This window comes from Prunus dulcis, chromosome 3 (genome assembly GCF_902201215.1).
Source record: "Prunus dulcis chromosome 3, ALMONDv2, whole genome shotgun sequence".
Taxonomy (NCBI): Eukaryota; Viridiplantae; Streptophyta; class Magnoliopsida; order Rosales; family Rosaceae; genus Prunus; species Prunus dulcis.
Genome location: NC_047652.1, coordinates 19803096 through 19820738, shown reverse-complemented (window position 1 = coordinate 19820738; position 17643 = coordinate 19803096). Strand labels below are relative to the sequence as shown.

Genomic DNA, 17643 nt, shown 5'->3' with positions numbered 1-17643 from the left:
ACAATTAGTTTATAAGTCAGGTCATTTTTTCGCTTAACAATACTTAGGTCCTTTTTCACTAAACAAGACTCTGATCCTTTTCCACTGAACAATATTCTAATCTTTTTTCACTAAACAAGACTCAGATCATTTTCCACTGAACAAGACTCTGGTCCTTTTCCACTAAACAAGACTCAAGTCTGTGTTGACCTTGACCAAATGACAAGGCCTTTTGTTAAACGCTTCATAACCCTTTGTAAAGTTAATGAGGATTCTCTTTCTTCATTCTAAGTGAAATATCACTATATTAAGAGTTACTTTTTAAAGTTTTGGTTGATCGAAATGAACCGTCTGCCTTTTTATTTTGCAAACAATGATCAATGGGATGAGATAACCTTGTGTGTTCTTGTTGCCCCTAACTGATAAATTTCAACTGGTTTGTTCCCTGTTTTTTGTTTTGTGATAATCTCATCTGGTTAGTTGATTGACTGAAAAATAGAACCAAAAGCATCTCTATTTGAAGGAGGAACCATTAATAAAACCAACATGTATTGAATTAGAATTCCAAATAAGTACCAATGATACAGTAAGCTAAGGTTAACCTGGTCTAGAATTGTCTAATTAATACATCCAATGTTCATTGATATTAAAAACCAAAGAACATAAATTTTCTTGTTTTTTTGGTTGATTGGGAAAATTTACGTTCAAATAATGTACACAGCTTCAATTCAGTCTCAAAAATCTTCAAATCTTGAGGAACTTCACCATGAGCTCCAATTTGTGTCAATAAAGACCCCAACAGCTCAAGTATATGACTTTTCGTAATTGATTCTTCTCTTCAGAATTCATTTTGTTCAAACCATAGCAAAAGAAGAAGAAGAGAGTTCCTTGGTTTGTAAGAAAGAACTCATATTGTTCTTGGCATGCTGGTGCACAGACCTCATGGTGGTGCAACTCCATCTGCAGAAGCCTTGATCTTTCAAAGCCTTAACAGAAATGTGATCTTTTTGCGCTTGTTTCTGTGCTGATTGAATTAGTTGGGACCCCAGCAGCTCAAGTACATGACTGTCCTCAAAGACTCCTCTGATTTCTTCAGCTTCTCATCTTTGACTTTACTGAAAGCAGCTGAAGCAGAAGAAGATGAGAGCTTGTTGTTGGCCTGAGAAAATGACCTGAATTGGGTTTTGGCTTGCTGGTGCACAGATCTTAAAGCAGAGTTCCATCTGCATATCCCTTGGTCCTTCAATGCCTCCACAACTCCAACACTTGCTGCCACAATAGCCTTGCTTGCACTTGATGAACTCATCACGATTATGATTTCTTTTCTCTTCCTTACTGATCTCTCTTTGATGCTTTGAACTTCTCAGTTGTGAATGTGAATGTTTGAGTGTACTGATGGAGAAGATGATCTTGAGGTGCTCTTTTTATAGGGGATTTCTAATAAAAAAAGGTGGGCTTGTGGCGAAAAACCAGAGCTGGTTTTGTTTTTCGCCTGTTTCTTTTGGTAAGGTATGTGGATGTTTTACACTATATTTGGAGATATTACTGTTTTGTACATGCAGATGCAGGGAATATGATGTACTAGGCAGGGGTAAAAGTGGAATTTAATATTTTGGAGTTTGGATAAGCACAGAGTTTTTGTTGCCTCATGGGCACATGGTTTTGATTTAAATTATTGTATTTAGGCCCGCAGTATGTGAGTGAAACCATTTGTTTGCTTGTTTGATTTGGAGTGTGGACCAAAAGACAGGAACAGTCTCTCTCGTCTCTCGTATTCCATCGCTAAGATTTATTCAATTAAACTAATTAGAACCTCGAATTGAAATATTTCAATATTGAAATAAAAATAATATTAATATAATTATATTATTGAATCCGCAGAACTTAAGGACGGGTTTTTAGAGTTAGCTCACCAACTTTATTTTGGTATATGGGCTTGTAGCAGCTTCTGGGAGTGAAACCAACTAGTTTATTTGTTTGTAGTAGTGAAAATGTGATGGTGAAAATATTTCATGTTGGATAGTTGATAAATTGTGTGAAGTTGAACTACTTCCTTCATTACCAATTGATTTTGGAGTGAAACCGCAACTTCCTTCAATAATTACGTGAAGCTCACATGATTATATATCACATTGGATTGTTGAGAAATTGTTGAGAAATTGTGTGAATTTGGACAACTTCCTCTCCCCTCCCCCCCCCCCCCCCCCCCCCAAAAAAAAGAATGTTTCCTCTAAATTTCCATCACTCTTGTTGGAGAAGTGATCATGTTAGGGTTCACATGTTGGTTCTTTTAAGGCATGTTGGTACCAAATAAAGATGCACGAACGACTTCCAATAAATGTCGGTTCTTTCGCTCAACCACCTCATTTTGTTGGGGAGTATATGGACACGAGCATTGATGTATGATGTCATGATCTTGTAAAAATTTGTTGAGATCATGATTAAGAAATTCTCCGCCATTGTCAGAATGGAAAACCTGGATTTGGGCATGAAACTGAGTTGCCGCTATTTTATAGAACTATTGAAATGTTGAATTGACTTCCTCTTTGGTTTTGAGAAGGGGAACCCAAGTCCTTCGTGTGCAGTCATCAATGAAGGTGACAAACCATCGAGCTCCAGCCGGAGTAGCGATTTGAGCAAGCCCTCAAACATCATAATGAATAAGGAACAATGGAACCAAACTTTTATTTGTACTTAATGGGAACAGAACACGATGGCTCTTAGCTAATTCATACGTATCACACTGGAAGCTAGAAACATCAAAATTGGAAAATAATGATGGAAACAGCTTCTTTAGATAACCAAATGAGGCATGCCCAAGACGTTTATGCCATAACCAAACTTTGTCTCTTTGCCTCTCAGAACTAGCTCCACTTGTTGTGAAAGCTTGACCAACCTTGGTCTTACTATCCGGTGCCCAGTCCAAGTAGTAGAGTTTGCCCCGCCTAGTATCATAACCAATCGTCTTCATCGTGAGAATGTTCTACAAAACACAATGATTTGTCCAAAATGTTATAGTACACATCAAAGTAGTAGTAAGTTGTGCAACATACAACAAGTTATGGTCCAAGAATGGAACAATCAATATAGAATCTATATGTATGGAGTTAGAGAGAGATAGAGAGCCATCCCCAACCACATGGGAGAGGATACCATTAGCATTAGACACTACCGACTGAGTGGATGGTTTGCGACTAATAAGTTGGCCAGGATCAAATTTCATGTGATACATAGCACCCGAGTCAATAATTCATGTGGGCTTTGGAGAGGACATATGAAAAGCAGAACCTTTGGTGGCAGCGATAGAAGCATGAGCCTAGGTAGCCAGTTCAGCACGATTGATCGCATGCTTATATGAGTTTGCAAGGAGGGAGAGAATCGTAAGGGGTCTTGGCATTGCAGCAGAAGTAACATTTGATATGAGTGTGTGTTTGTGGTTAAGGAGTTGATTTGAGGAATTTGATGTATGAATTTGATTTAGGAATTTGATTTAAGAGGTATGTGTTTAAGGAGTTTGATAAGAGGATTTGATTTGAGAGGTAAGGAATTTGATTTAGGGTTTGGGTTTGAATTTGAGGGCTTAGAAACAACCTAGGATAGATTGCTCTTATACCATGCTAAAATATGAATATGGTTTGAATACTTTAGGTTAATTGTATTCTTCTCCATAAGAAGGTATATATAGGACTTTACAAGGGTACTTTATAAGGAAATAGATACAGTAATTAATTATGAGAATATCTCCTAATTATACAAGGATGTGTCAATTATATAAAATAAGGAAGTAAATCACCTAATTAACTTAGTAAATAAATCTTTTTGATTTAGTAGGTTAACTCACGTTAACAGTTTGGGCCTTTGTAAAAAATCATTGGGGTAAAAAAACCGCAAAAAGGAGGAAAATCCGCCAAAGATAAAAAAAGGCCTCCCACTTGATATCGAATACATAAATCAACCAGTAGCTCTTAAATCTGCAGCAAGCAAAGAATCAACCAAGGAGGCTTCTCCTCAATCCATGTTTGTGTTCCTAATAGCATATTGTGCTAGCTCATAAGCAACTACATTACCATCCCATCACTGTCATTCAAACGAGAAAGATCTAAACTACAACCGCATCTCCTTAATATCTTCAACCAAGTTCCCTTCTGCTTCAAAACACTCTGTCAGAATTGATTCTATTTACTGCCTCTTGTGCATCTATTTCAAACACAATGTAGGAGTGAAACTATTTGTTTACTTGGTTTGGTGTGGACCGTGGGCGGAAAAACAAACATTATAGTGTCTTTCCTTCTCTCTATTTGCTTCGGCTAATTATAGGCATGAGTCTACTATGTGTTGACATATCATTAAAGAAATAGTGAGCATTATAATTAGGTTAATTTTCGTTTGATGAGTATGATTTAATCTACATATTACATGAATTTCCTCCACGACAATTACATGAATTTCTTGCACAATAATTAACGTGATGGTATTACTCATCGCTAATTAAGAGTGGTGAACAAAAATACAAAAACAAGAGGTACCTCCCACCATTTCTGAGAGCACCATCAACACTCATTTGATATAAAATGTGTGTTAGCATAAAAACTTAAACATTAATAAGTAGCTTGATTAATGTTTAAGTTTCTGGTGCATAGAATAATCAATTGTGTATATCATAGAGAATTCAGGGGATCTACAAACAAGCTGAATTAATATTCAACCGGGACCTCAGCAGCTGAGCTTACTTGAAACGAAAGCAGAGGATGAATAGGAGGAAGGAAACCCCATAAAATGTGGGAAAAACCATGGGATGTGTTGGGCTATAGCTTTTGTTGGAGAAAGAAACCATTCAAGTCAATGGATTTTACCCAATTAGGGCAACTCAATTATGTTTCACTACTAAATACTCAAATTTATAGGATCATAAATCCTTCAGTTAAAACGAAGTAAATAATGGATTAATAAGAAAGGGCAAAAAGAAAAACTCGAAAAGAATGATCAAGGCATCAATTGCTCAGAAATATGTGTGCTTTTGCATTATATGGTAATTTACATCAACTTGCCCCAAGCAAGCAAGCAGACATGAATGAATTGTCTGCCATTTACAACGATTGCCTTTGCCAGTAGTATGTAACCCAACAAGTTTATATATCCTGATCATTTGATATATATAAAACTCAAGGAGCCCTTTCATGGGTCGTGTCATCTTGTTTCATGCTTGTGTTCATGCCCAAGCTCCATTTCAGCAACCTCTTGCACAAAATTCTGATCTTTTTGCTCTCTGTCTCTCTGCTGATTGAATTAGTTGGGACCCCAGCAGCTCAAGTACATGACTGTCCTCAAAGACTCCTCTGATTTCTTCAGCTTCTCATCTCTGACTTTACTGAAAGCAGCTGAAGCAGAAGAAGATGAGAGCTTGTTGTTGGCCTGAGAAAATGACCTGAGTTGGGTTTTGGCTTGCTGGTGCACAGATCTTAAAGGAGAGTTCCATCTGCATATCCCTTGGTCCTTCAATGCCTCCACAATTCCAACACTTGCTGCCACAATAGCCTTGCTTGCACTTGATGAACTCATCACGATTATGATTTCTTTTCTCTTCTTTACTGACCTTTCTTTGAAGCTTTCAACTTCTCAGTAGTGAACGTGAATGTTTGAGTGTATTGATGGAGAAGATGATCTTGAGGTGCTCCCTATATAGGGGATTTTTTTTATTTTAAAAGGTGGGCTTGTGGCAAAAAACCAGAGCTGGTTTTGTTTTCTTCTGTTTCTTTTGGTAAGGTATGTGGATGTTAAACTATATTTGGGGATATTACTGTTTTGTACATGCTGATAGAGGCAATTTGATGTACTAGGCTGGCGTAAAAGTGGAATTTAACATTTTGGAGTTTGGATAAGCACAGAGTTTTGCTGCCTCATGGGCACATGGTTTTGATTTAAATTATTGTATTTAGGCCCTCAGTATGGGAGTGAAACCATTTGTTTGCTTGTTTGATCTGAAGTGTGGGCCAAAAGACAGAAACAGTCTCTTGTCACTCTATTTTGGACTGTGCGCTAGTAGTAGCGGTCTGGGAGTGAAACCAGTAGTTTACTTGTTTACGTGCAAGTTGCAAATGTAATTGTGGAAATGCGAAGATGATAATGTTTTATATTGGATAGTTGAAAATTTTAGTAACAATTCATAAGAAGTTGGATTACTTTTCTCAAATTAATTTTGGAGCTCACGTTATTTTCACACGTGGATGAACGGATGAGTGTCCCTAACATCTGCTGCCCCCAAAAAAATTAGAATTTTTCCTCTAAATTTCCATCACTCTTGTTGGAGAAGTGATCATATTAGAGTTCACATGATTGTCACACATGGATGTATGTTGATTGAGTATCAATTGGTATTTGATGAAGAAGAAACATAACATACTAAATTAATGAGGATCTTTTTTTTATTTTTTATAAATGAAATATCACTAAATTAAGAGTGAGTTAGTTAGTTTGTGATAAAAGTGTCATATATAGTTGATGAATTAGATGACTAATAAGATGGAATATCAACATGTCTGGTGTGTGTTCGTTTTATATTTGAAAAACGTAATGCTTTAAGATTTTGATCTAAACGAACCCTTTGGATTTTTACATTACTTTTGTACTAGAATTTTGTCAACGATGATCAATAGGATGAGATTGTGTTCTTGTTGCACCTAACTGATATAAATTTCAACTAGTTGGTTCTTTGTTTTTGGCTTTGTGATAATTTCAACTGGTTAGTTGTTTGACTGAAAAACCAACGTTCATGTTCATTGGTAAACATCAAAATCTGGGATTTTCTTGTTGTTGGGTTGGGAAAATATACATTCAAATCATGTATATACAGCTTAAACTCAGTTTCAAAAATAAAATCCAAGTGGTACATCCTCAACTACCTATAATATTGGAGGGATTTCAATAAGGACCCCAACAGCTCAAGTACATGACTTTTCTTAGAGAATCCTCAGCTTGGTTCTTCTGTTCAGAATTCATTTTGTTCAAAACCATAGCAGAAGAAGAAGAAGAGAGCTCCTTGGCTTGTAAGAACGATCTCATATTGTTCTTGGCATGCTGGATCAAAGACCTCATGGTGTAACTCCATCTGCAGAAGCCTTGATCTTTCAAAGCCTCAACAGCTCCAACACTAACCGCTGCGATCCAAGCTCCTCTTGTTGCACACATCTTCAGTTAATTCAGCGGAGCACTCTGCTTTTTTCTGTTTCTGGGGGTGTTTTTTTGGTTTTTTGGTTTCTTGTGTATGGAGGACTATGCTTTGGACCCTAACACTAAATGTGTATATATACACATAAAGCAAAAGAAAAAGACAAAGTGGTTTTGAGATTTGTGGAAATCCGGAAGCTGCATTTGTCCCTTGTAGATTATTATTATTATATATAAGAAAAATTCTGCAGTGGTTTTCTGTGAGAAAACCTGAGGTTTTGCATCTTGTTTTTTGATGAAGCAAGTAACGGAAGAAGGAGCTAGCTCTATTGTGATCTCAGCTATTTGTCTCCTTTTGTACATGCTTTTCACCCATTCATCCCTTCTCTGCTGCTCTATGTCTTTATTAATTTGCTTCCCTTCAAAACTGAAGGATGATGAGGGTGTATTTTTGTCTCCTGATACGTACGATCCATTTCGTGCTACTAGCTACATTCGCGTTTCATCTTATCGAATTTGTGTCATGCTCTTACCAACTTGTTTTTGTTCTACACTTTTTTTAATATGGATTTTTTGTGCAAAATTTGGAAGGGATATTTTGATCATTCATCTATTTCTTTTTCCAAATATTGCCCATTTTCAATTTTCAATTTTCAAATGACTGCTTTAGTCGGTGGCGGAGGTGGAGTTTGATATTTTGGGGGCCCACAAGCTTAAAACTATGGGATTTTTTGTGCAATCTATACTATACTCTTTATACATTCAAAGAGGTGAGAAGATGGTGGGGGCCCCATGCCATCTCAGGTCTATGAATAGCTCCGCCTCTGGCTTTAGTCCTACACGAGAGGCTACGCAAGTTGCGGTGATGAATCACTCTTTTTGGCTGTTAAAATCAATCATCATCGTCCCCCTACATAATTTAGCATGAAAATGAATTAATTAGACCCTGAATTACCACTTGATGATCCCATAATTTTGACAAAACTCATCTATCTTCACTACTTTTGAAATCTAAAAGCTAGTAGCCATTACTCCAATCAAGAGACACATATTTAGCCAAAACCCCGTTTAACGTTAACCCAAAAGCCACACGAAATAAGTTAACAAAAATACTCCAACATGTGCGTATATATAATTATGCTGGAGAGGAATTGGATCATTAAGCAGTTGGCACACATGGACATGTTGGGATGCTGCAATTTGAAAGGACCCACTTAAAGACACATAGTACAATGTGCCATAAGTTTTCTGAAGATTTCTACATGTTATGTTATGCAAGATCATTTATCGGTTGAGAAATCAAACTGAAAATATAAAAATATATGAAATCGATTCTCTTATTTTAGCCCTTCAAATAAACGGATGTCATACTCAGAAAATGAAAATGTTTAGGTTTCTAAATCAAAATTATAGATGTTTGAAGATCTAATTCAATGTTACCAAAATGATTTGATGGATTTTCTAACATTAAATTGTAAACTAAACAATAATTAGTTGCCCTCTTATCACTTATTTTGTTATTACAAACGTTCTAAATCCACTTTTAATTTTGGGAAATGGAAAAGAAAGCAAGTTAAAAGAGTGTATTAATGGAAAATAGTTTTTCTTGGCCAAAATTAATAGAAAATAGTTTAATAAGATATGAATAAGGGGAAATGGACCATGATGGGAAAAAGTTACTACAAAGAAAAATACTTGAAATGAAACGCTAGGCCTCTAGTCTTGGAGGGATATGGAGAGGAGGAGGAATAGTTAGACTTTAAACGAGCCCTTATTTAAAGTCAGGCAAAAAAACAATAATAAAAAAATAAAAAGGACCCAACCAGCCTAGCCCGCCTAGGCGGAAATTTTATTTTATTTTAAATTTATTTGTTGGACGATTTTTCGAAACATAGATAGTAACTCGGTTATGTTTTTATCTGATCCAACCCCTGAAAATCCACCAAACTTGCGCCGATATATCAAATACTTTGATTTTTCTCCTTCCCATTCCACTCACAGTTGACAAACTCAAAGAGCTTCTCAGGCCAAGCAATGGCGGTGCCTCTCTTCAACATCGTCCCCCAATCTTACCGACTCTGAGTCTGATTCTTTGGCCCTCCTTCTCATCCTCAAATAAAAATTCATTCTTCGCTCACTGACGATGACTTTCGGCAAGCAATTTTCGGAGTCATATGGCCTCCTCGACCAAGCTTTCCTGTCCGGCATCAATTTCTTCGACTCTACAGAAATGTATCCAGTGGTTCAGCGAGCCCAAACTCAGGGTCAGGGGAGGAGCGAGGAGCGTCGTTTTGGCCACCAAGGTTGTAAAGTAGTTCTGAGAGTATAAGTTCATGCTAACAATGGTGTGCCAGCTTGGTTTTCACTTCTGATGTGTGAAAATTTGTTCTGATATTGCACATACCATCTGGGAAGATGACTTGGATACGAGATGTCCCCAAGTGTTTGAATGCTAAGAATATCACCGAGGCCATTGACGGCAGGTTTGGTAAAGCAAACAGCGCAAACGGTTTGTTTTTGCTTTTGTTTAAACGCTTCGTGTTATGCTGTGCTGAGTGATGAGTTATGTAATGTTTAGATGCAGCTCAAGTGTTTTCGGATTGCAGACAGATTACATTGATCATTGTCCTGATCGGTTTATATGTAGATGAGTGTTTTCGGATTTTGCTTTCACATTACTCTAAATTGGCAGATTGACATGAATCTGCCCCTCTGGGTGAGAAAATGATAGTCATACCTTTTCACTGATTTTGTTTCAATGTCATGTTTACGTCTTATTGGTATGATGCCCAGTGGTTATTAATATTTTTTTTTAAAGTCAATGTATTACTTTTGATTAAGTGTATGCATGCATGCTTGGGTGTGGGGGTATATACAAGCCTGGGCTTCTGCATCTGTGCCATAGCAGTTCATGAATGTCTGCAGTACTCCTTGTTCTAAAAGGAAAATTATTTTGAAAATTATTTCTAGTTCCAGCATTTGGTCTCTTTACTGCATGTTGTATTTATCGAATAATGCCCGTCGCATGTTGATTTACTAATCTGCTTGTATTTCCATTCACAGGATACATTGAAATTGCAGGGAAGTACAGTGTTCATCCAGTATCTCTTGCAATAGGTTCGACACCTCTCCCTCCAATTCTTTATAGTTTCTTCAGTATACAATTTGTTCTTAAACTCAATAACCAAACTTCTTAAATTGACTGCTTCTTCTCTATCTTTCCAAATTGATGCTTTCATTCTTTTGAGAAACTATATCTGGAAGCTTTCTTTCATGTATGTCACAGACTCTCAATACAAATATACACGAGGGAATTATTTATCAAGCCTAAAAAAGATGCAAAATTTTTCATGTTCTTATTCCCTTCCAACAATGACAGACACAATAATCAATGGAACCCATCACAGAGCCTTTTTGAGTTCCTAGTGATCATTAAAAGGTTCCCAACCCTCAGCAGTATGCAAAACTGAAGATTATGACCCCACTTTCAACCTAACCCTCTTCGTCAAGCAAAACCAATCGATGATCAGGAATGTATCCACTTTCTTTGATCAAGGTTGACAGAGACTTGCATAAATTATGTCTGATTGAAGGTCTGTTGTCTCTCTTAGATCCTAGGCGTTGGTTTTGTCGTTCTCTTTCTCCTCGATGTTCGACGTCTCTAGTGGTTGAATTCGTATGGTGGTTTCAGTGGGTCTGCTCCTACTATTGTGCTGACAGTCTCCAAGTCAACAATGATCATGGTGCAAGCTGCTTCGTTGGGGTTGGCGGTCACAGTGGAGGTGGCTTTCCTCACATCCCCTTCATTGTCCGATCTGCGATCTCAAGCCTTACTTTCAAGAGAAGAAGGCCACTGTCCAAAGATATGGCTTGGGTGGCTCTTCACCTAGGGTCTATAGCTTTGATTCTCCTTTTCACAATGTTGGGCTAGGTTTTTGGCAACTAGGGTTGTTGAGTACCATCCTTTTACCCATCTTTACGAGTTTTGGCTGGTTACTCTGCGATGGGAACTGCGAATCCAGGTGATGTTGGTGTCCTTCTTGACAAACCTATAGAGACTGGCCTAGTGGAGTCTCCTGGACGCCTTCCTTAATGTGTTCTTGGAGCATTCATGGGCTTGGCATCCGGCAAATGCTCTTATGCTTGATCCCCACGTTCAAGTTAAGTGGCTAGGCCATTTTTGTTACTGTTGCATGGTGTTTTCTTCGTTCTTCCCTTAACTGGTCTCTGATTCTCCACCTATCTCAAGGACTATGTTTTCATAAGAGGTTTCTGTTGAAGGAAAATGGTGATCTTCCTAATATAATTTCACCACCACTAATTAAATAATGGGGTTTTATTATTTTTAGGTTCGACCCATTCGAGACGCAAGTCTCTTAATTACAATCCCTTGCTTCAAGGGAAAAACCCTTTGATTCCATCATAAAGAAACAGAACGTGTGTGTTTGATTTTGCAGCTGCTCCCAAGTCCAAACTCAGGATGCCTACATATCCTTTGCGGGAATCAAGCCACTCGTAGTTCAAAGATTCATGATGAATAAATGACTCATCACAAAACGAAGAATTTGAATGGGTTTGATTGAGGAGTTTGAGTGAATTTAGCTAAATAAACCAGGGATTCGATATGGAAATATGTTTGGGATGGTTGCATCTAGATTGAATCTCTAGATTGCCTACGTACCCTTTTAAAGGGATCAAACCAACGTAGTTCGAAATTTTAGAAATTAATGGGTAAGTGTGGCCCAATAATTTAGAGTTGGTGTCTTTGAGACGATTTGAAGATTTTCATAGGTAGATGACCTATGGGAAATAATTAGAAATTAATGGGTATGTATGGCCCAATAATTTAGAATTTGTATATTTGAGATAATTTGGGGATTTTCATAGGTAGGCATCCTATGGGAAAATTTTGAAATTGACGGGTAAGTGTGGCCCATTAATTGAGAATTTGTGTTTGAGATATTTGAACTTAATCTCATTGGAATTTCCATGGATGGATGACCTATGGGAAATTTAGGAATTAATGGGTAAGTGTGGCCCATTAATTGAGAATTTGTGTTTGAGATATTTGAATTTAATCTCATTGGAATTTTCATGGGTAGATGACCCATGGGAAATTTTGGAATGGTTTTGTACCATTTTTATTGTTAATGTCCAAAGAAAATTAAAAGGGGCATTTTAATGAGCCCATTAAGGATTAATCCATCAACCACATAATTTATTTGGACCAACCCATGAAATATTTTGGGCTTTTGAGAGTTAATGGGTAATTTGCTTTATTGACCCATCAATTTGTTTTTCGGGCCTTTTAGTTGGCCCATAAACAAAAGGTCCATGTCAGAAAAACTTTGAGAGCTAGTTGCATTTGAAATTGATATCTATTTGGAGTAGTAGATATCGATCCAAACTGAACCACTCCCATCCTTATCTGGATCAATTCAAACTGGACCCAATTGTATATCTCTTCAGCCACTCATCTGCCTCAATCAATACGGAGCCTAGAGTCTTAGACGCCAAAACCAAAGCAAGACCTTTGCTTTGCTCATATCTGTCAGATTTAGACTACATAAACCATTTAAAATATTAATCTGAGGTCTTGGGAACTTGAAGGCAGACTTGGACCACATAAACCATTGGAAATATGGGAGCTTGAAGGCAACACGTCAGTTTGTCAAAGTACAAAGGTACTTGTCCTTGTTTTTTGTCTTTTCTTCCAATTTCAACAAGGTGGCTGACGCCACCTTCTTCATGGTCCTTGGAAAGACACCTTTTTTTTTTGTATCACCTTCATCTTTTTTTTTTTTATGTTTTGGCTTGTTGGCTTTTCTTCTCCTGTTTCTTCTTGATCTGCTGCTTCCTTTTTTGCTTTGAATTTCTTCTTCCTTTTGAAACAAAGTGGCTGACGCCACTTTCCCTTTTTTTTCTTCTTCCGTTTATTTTCTTTTCAGTGGAAGCCTTCTCCCTTTTCTCTTGGAAGCCTTCTCCCTTTGAGCTCTTTTTTTTTTTCTTTGCTTTTGGTTTGCTGCGCAACCAGATGAAGAATTCAAAGGATAGACTGTACAAACGTGGCCTCCCTTTTCAAGCTTTGTTCCTTTTTTTTGTGCACACAGCTGATTTTTATTTGCTGATTTTTATGTACCCAAATTGGATTTGTGCTCTTGAGAACTCACTGAATGAATTTTATGCCCAAAAAAAATGGATATACCATTCAGGGTATTTGATTGAGGGTTACACACCCATGATGGATTTTGTATCCAATATTTTGTATCCATTTCAAAGGATTTTCTTTTGCTCGGCAGAGCTTTGTTAAACAGAAATCCTCTCATGGATTTGTTGTTCATGATTTAAGGGTTGCCACCCATTATGGATTTATCATCCAAGAGAATGATTTTAGGGTTGCCACCCAACAAGAATTAATTGACAGGATCAATCTACCTGTGAAAATGTCTCTTCTTGTATTTGTGCTCCTGCAATTTTCCTTCTGCAACAATTTTCTTCTTCTGTCGTCTTCTCCTCTTTTTCTGTTCTGCTCTCTCTTCCTCTTTTTCTGTTCTGCTCTCTCTTCCTCTTTTTCTGTTCTGCTCTCTCTTCCTCTTTTTTTTATTTCTCTTTAATGCAGAATATTTATATTACAAAAATGAATAACCAACTCCCCCAAAAATAGGAGCCACTCAACCCACTTAAACATTTTCATTGGTTGGAGACCCCCACCTTTTTCCAAACTTCCCCCCACGTTCCAATATTTTGTGATTTTTGTGATTTTTTTTATTCCAACAGATGCCCCCTCAAGCTTTGTGCGTGTGGCATTTTTTTTTTTTTTTTACGCGTGCAAAGCTTGAGATGCCTTTAACTAGCATTATAAGCTAACATATGTATATGTTTTTTTTTTTTTTTACCTTTGATTTCAGGTGATGGATGCTTATGGAAATCTTCACAAGGAACATGCTTCCGATGAATATGGTAGGGCCATGGCCTTTGGCCCCCAGTACATGAGATCTTGTCCTCTGAATTCGATCAGGCTTATGGTACCTCCTGAGAGTCGGACAACATGGTTCACCACAGATCACGTGAGTAGTGGACATCTCAAATTCAACCCCCATGAAGAAGACCGAGTTATTCAAATTTCTCAAGCAAAGGGCCCATTTTTTCTGGCCCACTCTTTGATGAAAGTAAACAATGAGATTGATGGAGATAAGCAGTGTCTTCCTAGAGATGAATTTTATCCGGTTATGCACAGGATGCTTCGTAACCAAATTTCGTGGGGAAGCAATTTCAAATTTTTCGGTCGGGCTAACTTTCGATCCTTTGTACTGGAGTGGACAGAGTCTATTTTGAGTGACTTTGGTGATGTCCTTCGTCAAGCTGATATATATGGGGCTGTGGCCATTTCTCGGTTCTCCTATGATTTTTGCCCTAATGTTTGGAGAGCATTCTGCGAGTTATGGGGGCCTTTATCCAACACATTTCATCACGGGAACGGTGAAATGGGCATTTCCTTATACGACCTAAAAGTTATTGGCGGGTTACCAATTTTGGGTCTCCCTTATGATGAATTTATCCCTTTAAACAGAGAATTATGCCGTGAAGACTTGTATCCTTCAACCACTGGTGAACTTTTGAAAATCCATGCTCAACTATGTGTTTTCCATAAGAAAGGGCAAGTTTTCCACGATCAATGGATTGAGCATTTCTTTCGAGGGGAAGCCATATATGGTGCTACGGGGAATAAAAATAACATAGTTCCCAAACATAAGGCCAAAGACCTCAAATTTCCCTTGAACATTTCACGTGAAGGACAATTGGCTGCTTTTTTAGCCTTTTGGCTTAGCCGTTTTGTTTTGCCCCTTGATAATGCTATAAGGCCAGAATGTTTCTATATGGCAAGTTTGATGGCGAGAGGGTTTAGAGTTTCACTTGCTCCAGCAGTGTTGGGACTTATTTATCATGCCCTTGGTACAGTTGCTACTCATCGTAGGGGTCCTGGTTTAGCAAATGCATATCTTCCCATTCATTATGTGATTGGATGGTTAGGGGAGCACTTTCCTGATCTGATCGACCGTCGGAGTGACAATGATTTTCCAGCACATTACCCTCTTCTAGCGAGGTATAGTCTGATTGAAGCCAAATATGTCAGCTCTAATCAAGCTAGAATCATCTTCAGGAGTGAGTTTATGGTTTATCGTCCCAGTGTCTTCCTTGCACAAGAAGATTGCATTCTTTTAGACACAGAGAGCCTTGCGGACGATGCCTTTGAATTCTTGGTTTGTATGCGCTCTGCACTGCTTTCTGTAAGGTTAGGTGGCGATCTTTGGTTGGAGCCTTACTACCCAAATAGATTTGCTCGCCAGTTTGGCTTTGATCAAGGAGTTCCAGAGAACAAACTTTTATTTAGTGTATGTGAGAGGCAGCGATGTGGGATTGAGAAGTTGGCGAGAGCCCAAGCAGTCCTTCTGCGTAAAGATACCACAGCGCGTTTCTATATTCCGCGCTCCACCCGCATTGGGGAATGCTCTTGGTGGTATTGTAGATGGTGGATGACTGCATGTGCACCTTATATGGGATTTTCTGTGTCAAAAATTTTCTCAGTGGTAGACAGGCATGTCCCAAGGAGGGACCACGTCTTTGTGACTAATAATTTGAAAAGTATTTCGACCGGCATGAGCAAAAGCGGCTTTAATTCATCTTCACCTCTTCGTGGTGCTTCTTCGAGCAGAGGACACAAAAAGAGAATTCACAATGCTAAAGGGGAACATTTCTCAGGGGTTAATCACGTGATGCACCAATCCCAAAGGATTAATCGAGACTCACACCACAAACGGGCGCGACATGCAGATCACAACAAGGTTGAGGATGGAAGCTCTAGCCATGTTCTTGATGAAGAGAGTTCTAATCTGGTGCAGGGGGAAATGAGATTTGACGACATCCCTTTTCCTCGCGAAATGGAGCCTATTAACGTGGATAACCCAGCCTTTGAAGTCATTTCTTCAGGTGAAGAGGAAAATATTCATCATGAGAGTGCTAACTCCAGCGTGGGTGGTAGTGGGTCAGACTTCCTAGCTGAAGTGTCTGAATTTCAACAAGTTCAGAATAGCCCAGCTGATGATCAGTTTCCTGAAAGTGTTGGGCCTATAGCAGTTGTGCGCCCCCTCCAAAATTTGGTTTCAGTCGCGAACTTTGTTCATCAGATTTTTGGGAATGGGGTAAACCAGAATAGGCGGGAGTTTATCAATAGAGAAATTGAAGGTATCTTTAGCAGACTTTACTCCTCAGAGACACCTGCTCAACTTCATATGCACCATTCTGAGATCACCAAGGCCCTTCGACTTTTGGGGTCAACCGTTGACATTCTTGGGTGTGGTGAAACTGCGTTTAAACAGTTTGTCCAGCTTGTGGATTGGATTTTTGAGCTTGCCAGGCGACATTCCAAGAGCAGTGCCTATATTGAAGCCTTAGGAGATGTGAATATTGATGTGATTCATGATTTGATCCGCCAACACGAGGAATGTTTAAACACCAAGCTGGCTCTTGAGGCAGAACTTACAGAGGTTGCTAAAGAGATTGAAGACTTGGATGTCAAGGAAGTTACCATCAGGGAAGCAGAAGAGAGAGATCGCCAGATGCGGGAAGAGCATGAAGCTAAGAAAACTTCCCTTAATATGCAAAAGATGAACTTTGAGATTTCTTTGGAGCATCAGAATGAAAAAGCAATACAGCTTCAACAATCCAGAATTGATGCTAAAGAAGATCTACTTCCCCACATCGGGAGCACTCGACTGTCAATGAAGGCTCAAGAGCGAGAGATCCACCGCCTAATCAATGCCCTGTTTTCTTCTTGTAGCGAGCTCTAAGTGATGAGCCTACTATCATTATTAAATTTTTTTGTTTAGCATGATTTTTCCCTTCAATAAATGTTCTTGTGGTATGATTTATCCACCAAGAATTTGTAGGTAGGCCTTTGCTTCAGTATTCTTTTGCTCTTGTAATGTAGTTTTTCCACCAAGAGCAATTTTCAGAATAAAGATTTTGTCGGATTTTGCTTTTCTATTTCACAGTTTACACTCGTGCGAAGTTGGAGTTTTTTTTTGCGTAGTATACAACAGTTTAACCACATGCTAACACCATCGGTGGACAAGAATGAATTCATGATAGTTTACGGCTGCATCTAGCTTTTGGGCTAGCTTGCCTACGTACCCCGTGAAGGGATCAAGCCGAACGTAGTTCACCCTCATTGAATTGAGGTAATGAAGGGGGATTTTGGGTCTTGTGACTGAATCTAGCTTTTTAGAGACTAGACTGCCTACGTACCCCTTTTTTTAGGGATCAAGTCAACCGTAGTTCTTTGCTTGGGCCGCCCTTTCGGGTTTTCAACCCACAAAGCCTTTTTTTTTTTTTTGGTGCTCTAATTTTTGCTTGGGCCGCCCTTTCGGGTTTTCAGCCCAACGAGCATTTTTTAATTTACCCTAACTTTTGCTTGAACAGCCCTTTTGGGTTTTCAGTCCA

General features: G+C 38.5%; 3 protein-coding genes across 3 annotated transcripts; all 3 read right to left on the bottom strand.

The window, feature by feature from the left end:
- Nucleotides 1-511: 511 nt before the first annotated feature.
- Nucleotides 512-1400, bottom strand: LOC117623527. Its single transcript, XM_034354538.1, has one exon. The coding sequence runs from the start codon at nt 1283-1285 to the stop codon at nt 1013-1015; it is 273 nt and encodes a 90-aa protein (XP_034210429.1). The 5' UTR covers nt 1286-1400; the 3' UTR covers nt 512-1012.
- Nucleotides 1401-4959: 3559 nt separating this feature from the next.
- LOC117623220 lies at nt 4960-5742 on the bottom strand. Its single transcript, XM_034354120.1, has one exon. It carries the CDS (start codon nt 5536-5538, stop codon nt 5266-5268), a length of 273 nt encoding a protein of 90 aa, XP_034210011.1. The 5' UTR covers nt 5539-5742; the 3' UTR covers nt 4960-5265.
- A 1017-nt stretch (nt 5743-6759) lies between these two features.
- Nucleotides 6760-7314, bottom strand: LOC117623221. The gene has a single exon (XM_034354121.1). The coding sequence runs from the start codon at nt 7162-7164 to the stop codon at nt 6898-6900; it is 267 nt and encodes an 88-aa protein (XP_034210012.1). The 5' UTR covers nt 7165-7314; the 3' UTR covers nt 6760-6897.
- Nucleotides 7315-17643: the final 10329 nt, after the last annotated feature.

Bases quoted from the DNA above. Each gene is read 5' to 3' on its own strand.
- LOC117623527 (XM_034354538.1), bottom strand. From the start codon at position 1,285: ATGAGTTCATCAAGTGCAAGCAAGGCTATTGTGGCAGCAAGTGTTGGA.
- LOC117623220 (XM_034354120.1), bottom strand. From the start codon at position 5,538: ATGAGTTCATCAAGTGCAAGCAAGGCTATTGTGGCAGCAAGTGTTGGA.
- LOC117623221 (XM_034354121.1), bottom strand. From the start codon at position 7,164: ATGTGTGCAACAAGAGGAGCTTGGATCGCAGCGGTTAGTGTTGGAGCT.